Here is a 12,232-nt window from a genome sequence, read left to right on the forward strand (position 1 = left end):
GGGGAAAAGAATTGTGACATCATTTATTAATGTCAGATATAGATTGGTACACAATACAATTTATGCACCATTGATACCTACACTGCAAAAATTTACATGGTCTAAAATCTGAAATTCTGGACTCATGTTTTAGGTGTGGTACAGAGGTTGGAACCTTGATACATTTAACTTGGTTGTGTGCAAAAGTGAGATCCTTTTGGGATGACTTGGCAGAAATGTTGACAGAAATTGTAGAAGTGGATTTTCCATTGGAACCAGAACTGTATTTATTGACCAATCTGATGGTTATTGGCACAAAACTATCCCCATATCAAATCCAGTTCATGAGGATTGGACGAGCGGAGCCAGGAGATGTACAGCTGTTACATGGAAGTCTGACTCCCCCCTACTTGTTACTCACTGAAATGGGGAAATCCAAAGTTGTGTCCCCTGGAAAAGATAACATAATCTTAGAAAGAAATTTGATGTGTTTGTTGAAATATGGCAACCTTATTTGAATCCTACTGGCTTAAGGATATGATTAACTTCCCCAAGAAGGTGTAAATAATATAGTTAGATTAATAGTGTTGAATTCCTGAAGATCAATATATGGACTAATTAATGGAGGCAGCTCAAACACCTCCTCTCCTTTTATTTTCGCAGTTGGTGGGAGGGAGGCGAGATTTGGGCAATCATACGAGACTCTGTAATTTTAAAATACTATTTATATGATGTAATAATGTTCTATATGAGGCTTGCAAAAATTAAAATCAAATATTCAAAAAAGCCTTTACCCCACAAGGCTCCTGTGCACATTTATGGAGGTGGGTCAGATTTCTGCTGTGATCTCTTTCGCTGTGAAGTGCATCAAGAACTTTAAGACATTGTATAAGTCATTAGTGAGGTCAAATGTGGAATATTATGTGTTGTTTTAGTCAGGAAAAATATCAACAAGCATGAATAAGCACATAGAAAATTTACAAGGATGTGGCTGGGACCAGGGCCGGTTAATGTCTTAGCAAAAGTAGCATATGCTACGGGCCCCATATTTTCAAGGGCCCCACGCTGTGCTTGCTGACTTGCTCTGTTACTTTATGTACGATGAATTCTGAATGACCGACTGGGTGCTTAATCTCAACCTTTTTGTTTTCATCTTTGTGCAGCGTCTATGAGACACCACACTCCCAGAGTCTGTGTTAATAACCCCGACCAAAAGTGATCATTAGCTAAGATTGCTAACCTCTGTTTGGGATACCCAAGACTCTGACAGAAGATAGCCTTGGTCTCCTGAAACCCTCTCCTCCATTCCCAATCTAACACTTTTTTCTTCCAGAGAAATCCCTAATAAAGTCTTATGCTTATGTCAGTGGAGGAATGATGAAGTCTTGCAGGATTTGCGGGGACACTCTCAGTTATGCATTGAATGTTACTCAGTTCTCTCAAGCTCAAACTGTCATTTGGAAATAAGCTTGGAGGAACTGTTGCGAGATTTATTAGCTCGAGGAGTGTAAGACTGCTCGGCTCGGTGGTATTCGTTATTGCCCCCACAAACTAATCGATGTGCTGAGCTGTTAAGAAGGCGATGAAGAGGCTGTTTGTATAAACCAGTCTGGGTATGGGTGAAAAATCATCCTTCAAACCCTTTTCCATGGAAAATCATTGCTGAATCCAATGTTACTCCTCTCCATTTTTACGTTGTAGCGTGAATAAAAGCTCTCATGACTGGAGGGAGAACAAATGCTTTTATAAGCTTATAACTATTGGTCGTTTTCAGAAGGGTTCTGGGTTTAAGCAGGAAGCCAGAGTTCTATGTGAGCAGGTGGGGGCGGAGCCAGGAGGAGGGGCCAGCCATCAGCCCAACACCCTACCAGTGAATCCCAGTTCACTGCACAGACCAACCCATCAAAACCTGGGTGAATAATTTGTGCAGCGGCGATGGGATCCCACAAGCTCCACTTTCATGTTCTATCAGCGGATGAATGTGATGGTGTAGGGTGTATTAAAATATATTTACATGTAATACTATCAGTGTTTGGATTGGAGGGGAGGAACTGGTGGGAAATATGAAAGGTTAAAGGGGTTGTCACAAAAAGGATTATAACCTTTCATCGAAGAAGTAATCACTGAACATAGAGTGATCTAAGAAAGCTACCATAATTTTGTTAAAATTAAGTTCAATTGTTTTGAAGAGGTAATAAATGAGGTCAACAAGGTTGGGTGAGTAAAAATATTATCAACGTTGATGCAAAATAAAAATCATTCAGATTCCACATAAATGAAAACTTGCATAAAAATAGGAATTTAATTGGATAAGTCGCGTTCTAATACTCTCCCCCACCCCCCCCTCACTTGGTTCAAAGCATCTAAAAATTATGCAATTCCCTAAGGGCAAAAAATTTATCCACCTGCTGCCTGATGAACTGAAAGCAAACGTGCACCCCCTTACATAGAAACATAGAAGATAGGAGCAGGAGTAGGTCATTCGACCCTTCGAGCCTGCTCCGCCATTCAATGAGATCATGGCTGATCTTAAAGTTCAGTACTCTGTCCCCGCCTTCTCCCTGTAACCTTTAATACCCTTATACTGAAGAAATATATCTAATTCCCTCTTAAATATATTCAGTGAACCTGCCTCTACTGCCCTCTGTGGCAATGAATTCCACAGATTCACCACCCTCTGGGTAAAGAAATTCCTCCTCATCTCGGTCCTAAATGGTTTGCCTATTATCCTCAAACCATGGCCCCGGGTTCTGGACTTCCCCACCATTGGAAACATCCCATCTGCATCCATTCTGTCCAGTCCCGCCAGAATTTTATATGTCTCAATGAGATCCCCTCTCAATCTTCCAAACTCCAGCGAGTACAATCCCAATTTGCGCAATCTTTCCTCATAAGTCATTCCTGCCATTCTAGGTATCAGCCTGGTGAATCGCCTCTGCACTCCCTCCATTGCAAGAACATCCTTCCTTAGATAAGGTGACCAAAACTGCACACAATACTCCAGGTGGGGTCTCACCAAGGCCCTGTACAGCTGCAGTAAGGTATCCTTGTTCCTATACTCAAACCCTCTTGATATGAAGGCCAACATACCATTTGCCTTTTTAACCGCCTGCTGTACCTGCATGCTCGCCTTCAGAGACTGGTGTACAAGTACCCCTAGGTCTCTCTGCACTTCCCCATCTCTTAATCTATTGCCATTCAAATAGTAATCTGCCCTCTGGTTTGTGTTACCAAAGTGGATAACCTCACATTTATCCACATTGTAGTGCATTTGCCATGTATCTGCCCAGGCCCTCAATTTATCCAAATCACACTGGAGCTTCCTGACCCCCTCTTCCGTGCACACAACCCCTCCTAGCTTAGTGTCATCTGCAAATTTGGAGATATTACATCCAATCCCCTCATCCAGATCATTAATGTAAATTGTGAACAGCTGGGGTCCCAGTACAGATCCCTGTGGTACCCCACTGGTCACCGCCTGCCACTCAGAAAATGAGCCATTTATCCCAACTCTCTGTCTTCTACCTGCCAGCCAGTTCTCAATCCACATCAATACTTTGCCCCCAATCCCATGAGCCTTGATTTTGGAAGCCAGTCATTTATGCGGGACCTTATCGAAAGCCTTTTGGAAGTCCAGGTACACCGCATCCACTGGCTCTCCCCCATCTATTTTACCTGCAACCTTGGAGATATTACATCCAATCCCCTCATCCAGATCATTAATGTAAATTGTGAACACCTGGGGTCCCAGTACTGATCCCTGTGGCACCCCACTGGTCACCGCCTGCCACTCAGAAAACTAGCCATTTATCCCAACTCTCTGTCTTCTACCTGCCAGCCAGTTTTCAATCCACATCAATACTTGATTTTGGAAGCCAGTCATTTGTGCGGGTCATTATCGAAGGCCTTTTGGAAGTCCAGGTACACCGCATCCACTGGCTCTCCCCCATCTATTTTACCTGTCAAGATTTGTCAAGCACGATTTACCTTTTGTAAATCCATGTTGACTCTGTCCGATCCCTTCTCTGCTAGTCATATTGTTATATATAGAGAATTTAGGTTAAAATGGCTTAAGTTAAAATGTGATGATTAATCATAAAAAGGGAAGCCAGAACGGACAGGGAGCTTACTAGCAGCCAAGGACAAAAAGTTCAGCTGGATATGTTTTTTTAAACATATCTTTTCATGGTCATAGTGAGAGACATGCAGGAGACAAAAGATTGATAAGAAGGGTGAGAAACAGAATTTAGTGTATGTAGAGTTCGCAGCGTACGTAACGAACGTGATAATTAAAAATGCAGTTGTACTTAGAATGCTTTTGCAATACTAACCAATTAAAACAGTATTAATAAGAAGGGGAAGGGCAAACAACAAGGGTATAAAAATCAATGCACTGTATGTATCGGGGCTTAACTGGTGAGAAGCCAGTTGAGTCCAACTCTGCAGACTTGTAAATAAAGCTTGTTGTGTCATCAGTTTTAAAGAGACTCATGTGTGAGAAGTTTTATTTCTGACAATATGCTCCGCTATTACATCCTTAATAATGGATTCCATCATTTTGCCCACTACTGATGTAAGGCTCACCAGCCTGTCATTCCCTGCTTTTTCTCTACCCCCCTTTTTAAATAGTGGGGTAACATTAGCTACCCTCCAATCCATGGGTACTGATCCTGAGTCTATCAAGTTCTGGAAAATAATTCTTAAAGCATCTGCTATGTAAATGGCCACTTCCTTAAGTACCCTAGGATGTAGATTATCAGGCCCTTGGGATTTATCTGCTTTCAATCCCATCAATTTCCCCAAGACCATGTCCTTAGAGATAGTGATTTCTTTCAGTTCCTCCCTTGCATTAGTCTCTATGTTTCCCAACATCCTTGGGAGGTTATTTGTATCCTCTCTTGTAAAAACAGAACTAAAGTAAGAATTTAATTGGTCTGCCATTTCCTTATTCCCCATTATATATTCCCCTGATTCCGACTGCAAAGGACCTACTCTGGATTTCACCAATCTTTTCCTCTTGACATATTTATAAAAGCTTTTGCAGTCGGTTTTTATATTTGCCGCAAGCTTACTTTCGTAATTTATTTTTGCTCTCTTGATTAATCCCTTTGTCCTCCTTTGGTGCATCTTGAACTGCTCCCAGTCTTCGGTTGTGGTACTTTTTTTGGCCATTTGATATGCTCTCTCTTTGGGCCTAATGCTGTCTCTAATTTCCCTTGTTATCCACGGTTGAGTCACCTTTTTTGGTTTATTTTTATGCCAAAATGATTTTTGCAATTTCTCCATTAGATCTGTGAATGCTTTCCATTGTCTATCCACAGTCAACTCCCCCATAAACACCACCCAATCAATCTTACTCAACTCCCGTCTCATACCATCATAATTCCCTTTATTTAAATTCAGGACCTTAGTCTCAATTTTAATTTCATCACTCTTCATGTCGAGTGAGAATTCGATCATATTGTGATCGCTCCTACCCAAAGGGCCTCGTACAACAAGATTGTTGATTAGCCCCTTATCATTGCATAATACCCAATGTAAAATGGCCTGCTCCCGAGTTGGTTCCTCGACATATTGGTTTAGATAACCGTCCCGTAAACATTCAAGGAATTCCTCCTCCTCAGTATTTTTACTAATTTGGCTAGTCCAATCTATATGCAAATTAAAGTCTCCCATGATGACAGCTGTTCCCTTATTGCACGCTTTTCTAATTTCTCTTTTAATGCCTTCCCTCACCTCTACACTACTATTTGGAGGCCTACATGCTACCCTGTGATAGTACAGATCTATCACCAATGTACATAGTGTATATAGTTACTGTATCTAGACTGTGCTTACATCGATTGGCTGAGAGCTAAGCCACGCCTATTGTCTGGGCCTTAAAGGGTTGTGTCCCTAGCCAGGTCAGATCATTCCAGACTGGTCGGCCACCTGTGAAGAGCTCCTGTCTTTTGCTAATAAAAGCTTTGGTTTGGATCTACAAATCTTTGATTCTTTCGACGAGCTCTACACACCCCCACTAACGTTTTCCGCCCCTTGCTATTCCTCAGTTCCACCCATAAAGATTCCGCATCTTCCGATTTGATATCCTTTCTGTCAATTGTGTCGGTCCCTTCTCTCACCATCAATACTACCCCACCCCCTTTTCTTTCTTGCCGATCCCTCCTAAATATCGTATACCCCGGTATGTTAAGTTCCCAGGCTTGCCCACCCTGCAGCCATGTTTCTGTAATCCTAATCAAATCATATTTGTTTATCTCAATTTCCACAGCTAATTCATCTACCTTGTTCCAAATGCTTCTTGCATTAAGATATAAAGCCTTCAGATTTGCTTTTTTCACCCTCCTTGCTCTTTCTGATTTTTTACTTTCGCTGCCTAACCTAACTTTTCCTGTTTTATCTTTTCTGTCCTTTGCCCTATCATAGAGGTTCCCACCCCCCCCCTGCCAAATTAGTTTAAACCGCACCCGACGGCTGTACCAAACCTAGCTGCCAATATATTGACCCCTTTTGGGTTTAGATGTAACCCATCCTTCTTGTAGAGGTCATGCCCAAAAGAGATCCCAATGATCCAAGAAGCCAAAACCCTGTCCTTTACACCAGCCCCTCAGCCATACTCCACCGTTCCGGAATAAAAACCAGTAACATGTGGTTTGTTACACCCCCTCACTCCGCCATTCCAGAATCACAACCAGTAGCACACGGTTTGTTACGCAGCCATTCCATGTTTAGAATAGACATGGCAGACTTTCTCTGAGTCACCAGAAAGTTGGGCCTGGAGGACCTATGTCCTCAAGTTACCGACACCCAAGTAAGTTTGTGTCCATTCATATAATGCGCAAGGCTGCTGGCTGCATTTGCAATGTTTTATCGCTTTGAGTTCATCTCTCTCCTCTGAATTTAACTTCCTCTGGCATTTGGTGTCCAACTTTCCCCTTTTGCTCTCTTTTTAAACTACTAGATGTTTTAATATTTATGTACATTTTTAAAAATTTAATGGGGTGCCATTATGACATATGATACAGGCCCCGCACTTGCTTAATTCGGCCCTGCCTGGAACTTGAGGAATTGAGTTAAACAGGTTAGGATTTTATTTCCCTGGAGCATTGGAGAATGAGGGGAGAATTGATAGAAGTATGCATAATTATAAGGGGTACAGATGGAGTAAATACATGCAGGTTGTCTCCACTGAGATTGGGTGAGACAAGAACGAGAGGACACGGGTTAAGGGTGAAAAGGGAAATGTTTAGGGAGAACATTAGGGGAAACCTCTTAACACAGAGTGATGAGTGTGCAACAATCTGCCAGCAGAGGTGGTGGATGCCAGTTCGATTTCAACATTTAAGAGGAATTTGGATAGGTACATGGATGGGAGGGGTATGGAGGGCTATGGTCTGGGTGTAGGTCAATGGGACAAGTCAGAATAAATAATTAGCATGGACTAGAATGGCCCATTTCTGTGCTGTTATGTTCCATTGTGGTATGAGTGCTGACTGTTTGATCCCCTGGGAATTGTTATATGTCAGGAATGTTCCTTTTACTGCAAGTCATTACATACAGAAAGTTCAGCAGAATATGTTTAATTGATTATGGGTTGGTCCATTTCCAAATACAAATAGTTGAAGCAGATCACACTTACTGGTTTGCAGTCTTCTGGATGGAAATCAGGGCAAACAGCCTTCGTACTGGTAGAAATTAAGGACCCATTAATTTTCATGCATCCATATATTGTACAGTTGTCGTAAGGTGAAGGCCAATCTTTTCCAGGCTAAAACAGAAAAAAGATAACATTTTAAAATATATCCTCATTTTATTATGAATGTCAATCAGTGTGTGGGGATGTAAACACGTTTCCCACCACGAGATCCTCTTGTATATTTGATCATTCAGAACTTACTTCACAGCGCCATTTGTGGATTTCTACATTTCATTAGTTTTCTCAACATATTTTCATGGAAATTTTGTCTTGCACACTCAGGTAATGTCAAAATGCATATATTGAATTAAAGTGAAAAACACAATACATGATAGTAGCTGTGGAGCAAGGTAGACAGGAGTGGGAGGGAGGGAGGGAGGGTGGCCACTAAAGAGTCCAGGGCATGTCTGCAGATGTTAGCAGCCCTGGATCATATCAAGGTGGATAAATCTCTGGCTCCAGACCAACCTCCTCCCAGAATATTGTAGGAAGGAAATGGTTGGGACATTTTTAGGACATCACTGAAGGATTTACCTGTTCTGGGGAGAAGACCCCAACTCCATACATTATCTGTGCCTTTGATTTGTTTATCATGACTTTCCCACTAGATCTTAACACCTACTCACACAGTCATGGGGAGTACATGCACTGGTGGTTGGCATGGTAAGAGAAATAGAGTTGGGACTTCTTATGTCAAAAACCACTAAAATGTGGTGCATAAGTGTAAATAAGACAACTACTGTGTAAATTGTGGGACCTGGAATTCAGAAATCTCTTCCCATCACTTTCAGCCCAATTGACCTCACTTCCTGAAATCTTATAGGAGAAAGGTTGTAAATGCAAAGCTATACATAGGGACAAAACCATTACAGGAGAGAAAGAGGAATGAGAGAAAGTGCAGATCAAAAAAGAGTGGAAACTGAAAGAAAAAGTGTGAGAAAGAAATCACAAGTTGATGAACTCGGTAAAAAAATCGGTCACCTTCTCTACTCTAACATGTATATTATGGAATTTTAATAAATAATTTTTGAAATAGTTACAAAATAAGTGATTGATGTAATAAAATTATACAAACCGGCAGAAGGTAGGTGAACTTATCTCCTGGACGTATGATACATTGTGTCTGGACACATGAACCACAGCATTTGCCAACTTCCTCTTGGTACACGAATCCCTGTTGCAAAATACATTCATTACTTCCTTCCTAAACCTTTGTTGGATTAATTATAATGCTTTGAGATTTTAATTGTATGATTTTAATATTTGACCATCATTAACATCTGTTTTTTTTCTTTGACATTCTTAGATCATTTGGAGATTAATTACTTCTCAGCTTTGATCAGTGTTCTGAGGACCTTTTGGGGGTCCCCTCCCAATTGACTGAGGCCATGAACTTGTGATTTACACACCGGCGCCTTGAAATAGTCGCCAACTTTCAACGTTCAATCACTACAAAATATTTGGCAATTCTAAAAATTCAATCAAGTGGGTCATTACTTGTTCGCACTCCTTGTTGCATTCTTTATTCCAACACGAGATGATATTCAGCCCAGTGTTTGGATCCATCTCATTCATACATTTACATATTTGGCATTTGGATAGAGGGATCATTGTTTCAGGCTGTGTAAACAGATAGAAATAAAGTTCATTAGCATCACTGCTTCATGTGAACTAATGGTAAGAAAAAAAAGCGAGTTTTCAAAAGCATCAACTTACATGATACACCACGCCTTCATTTACACAAACGCCCAGTGGCTCTACAAGAGAAGTAGAACAAAGATATTAAGTTAAACTGCCACTGTCCATAAGGAGTTTGTATGCTCTCCCAGTGAACTGAGTTACGTTTACTGGGCAATCTGCGTTCCTCTCACCTTCTAACAATGTCCCGGGTTAGTAGGATAATTGGGTGTAATCAGGCAGCATGGATTTCAAAGGACCTTGCTGTATCATCTCAAATCAGATATGCTTAATTAATAGGTTAAAAATAAAACACCCGGAGTCCAGCACCTATGGGGATTGGTCGATCCTAGATAGGAGGATTTCATGGTTGCTTGAGACTTAGTGTATTCTTACAATGCCGAACTAATAAACAGTTTAAAAGACAAAAATACTCTACTTACACTGAACAAAATTTACTTGCATGAATATTAAACATTAAAACATTTTACTTTATTTTCAGTCACATTCCTTGAACACATTTAACCGTTGCTGCATCTACAAGTTCCTCCTCCTCCGTGGAGCCGCCCAAAAGACGAACAATAACATTAATTAACCCAGCACCCTCGCCCATCCTCCTTGGGCTTTTACTGTAATTCATGTCATAGAATAGTATGGCACAGAAGCCGGATTAGATAGGTACATGGAAGAACACGGTACCTATCGAGCGCCAGCGATCGAGGCCAGGTTCAAATCCCGCAGTGTCTGTAAGGAGATTGTATATTCTCTCCGTATCTGCATGGGTTTTTCTCGGAGGCTCCAGTTTCCTCCCACCATTCAAAATCATACTGGGGTATAAGTCAATCGGGTGTAATTGGCCGGCATGGGCCAGTGGGCCGAAAGGGCATGTTACCATGTTGTATGTCTAAATTTTAACAAAATGTATAAAATAGAGAAAAATAGTTATGCAGTATGGAAATTCTCGGCAGTTGGTAGGGTAGATTATTAGTTTGGCCCAACTCTCTGGGCCGAAGGGCCTGTACTGAGCTGTAGATTGTTATGTTCTATGTTTGATGTTCTAGGTTCTGTGTTCAAGGTTCTATGTTTTAAAACAATCCCCTATGGCCCAATCCCCTATGGCCCAATCCCCTTGCCAGTGTCAACCATCATCACTGTCCATGTTCATCCCATTTGCCTGCACTAGGTCCACAGCCCTCTACACTTTTGCCTGTCCAGTGTTGAGTCTGCCTCCACTATCTCCTCTGGCAGCTCACTCCAAATATTCACCACCCTTGGTGTGAGAAACAGCCGTCAGATTCCTTTAAATTTCTCCCATCTCACCTTAAACCTGCACCCTCAAGTTTGACATTGCCCTGGTCTTGAGAAAAAAAATCTGATCTACGCAGATGATGTATTTATCGATGTCTCTCTCATTACGCCTCTACCTCCAGTGAGAATAAATTCTACTGATTCAATCTTTCCATTCTCTACAGACCTCCATTATAGCTGTGAAGCATATAATCGAGTTCAGTTGTCTGGTTCATATTTGATAGAGGGCAAGTGCTTTGACAGGATGAAACAAGTGCAGTACTAGGGAAACTTAGCAAGTCACACAGCATCCAAAGAAAGTAAAAGGTAACCAATGTTTTGGGCTTGGGCCCTTCATCAGGAATCTATGATAGTATAAACTCCAAGTTATAAAAGCAACAAAGTAAACTCTGGTCATTGGTCATATCAATAAGATTGAAAGAGGGCAGAGAAGATATTCAAGGATGTTGCTGGGACTTGAGGAACTAAGTTACAGGGACTGGTTAAACAGGTTAGGACTTCATTCTCTAGAGAATGAGGGGAGATTTGATAGAGGCATACAAAATTGTCCTGCCCTCATTGGAATTTAGGAGAATGAGGAGAGATCTTATTGAAGCATTTCAGTTGCTGAAAGGCATGAACAGAGTAGATGTAGAAAAGTTGTTTCCCATGGTGGAAGAGTCTAGGACAAGAAAGCACAACTTCAGGATTATAGGGTGTCTACTTGGAAAGGAAATGAGTGAGAATTTCTTTAACCAGGGAGTGTTGAATCTATGGAATCTGTTACCACAGATGGTGTGGAGGCCAAGTCATTGGGTGTATTTAAAAAAAAATCGTTATTGAATGAAGATCTACCGGGACCAATGCTTGAAGAGGGTGCACAAAATCAGTGAACCGGTGCGGACTCGAAAGGCCAACATGGCCTGTTCCTGCTCCGTAAATGGTTATATGGTTATATGGTTATATTGATAGGTTCTTGATTTGCCAGGCTATCAAAAGTTATGAGGAGAAGGCCGGGGAGTGGGGCTGACTGGGAGAATAGATCAGCTGATGATTGAAGGGAGGGACAGAATCGATGGACTGAATAGCCTACTTCTGCTCCTATGTTTTATGGACTTATGAGGAGTATAGATAGAGAAAATACAAGCTGGCATTTTCCACCGAGGTTGGGTGAGACAAGAACAAGAAGTCATGGGATAAGGATAAAAGATGAGATGGTTAGCAGAACATTCTGGGGAACTTCACGCAGAGAGTGGATCGAGCTGCCAGCTGGTCAATGCAGGGTTTATTTTGACATTTAAAGAAAGTTTAGACAGGTACATGGATGGGGGGGGGGGGGGGGGGTGTGGAGGGCTATGGTCTGGGTGCAGCTCAGTGGGCAAGGCAGAATAATAGTTAGGCTGAAGAGCCAGTTTAGGTGCAGTTGTGTCTATGGTCTGTGGTCCAACAGAAAGTGACTCTTGGGGGATTGATAATGGAAAGCATGACAATGGCAGGTGAATAAAGCAGGTTTTTTAGATACCATGGAGGAAGTAAGTAACAAACCAGAAATTGGAGGAACTTGGAAAAATTGTAGTTACCTGGGAGCAGCTC

The 12,232-nt window shown here is 41.6% G+C and overlaps 1 protein-coding gene across 1 annotated transcript in view; it reads right to left on the minus strand.

The window, feature by feature from the left end:
• LOC138755183 (mucin-5B-like) overlaps nucleotides 1–12,232 on the minus strand; it is a 143,584-nt gene that overhangs the window by 3,952 nt on the left and 127,400 nt on the right. Inside the window, exons 51-54 of the mRNA XM_069920689.1 lie at nucleotides 9,392–9,432; nucleotides 9,173–9,295; nucleotides 8,751–8,849; nucleotides 7,619–7,747 (exon numbers count right to left, since the gene is read on the minus strand). Of these exons, the coding sequence (XP_069776790.1) occupies nucleotides 7,619–7,747; nucleotides 8,751–8,849; nucleotides 9,173–9,295; nucleotides 9,392–9,432 (392 nt within the window). The remainder of the gene's footprint in view (nucleotides 1–7,618; nucleotides 7,748–8,750; nucleotides 8,850–9,172; nucleotides 9,296–9,391; nucleotides 9,433–12,232) is intronic.

This window comes from Narcine bancroftii, chromosome 1, assembly GCF_036971445.1.
Source record: "Narcine bancroftii isolate sNarBan1 chromosome 1, sNarBan1.hap1, whole genome shotgun sequence".
Taxonomy (NCBI): domain Eukaryota; kingdom Metazoa; phylum Chordata; class Chondrichthyes; order Torpediniformes; family Narcinidae; genus Narcine; species Narcine bancroftii.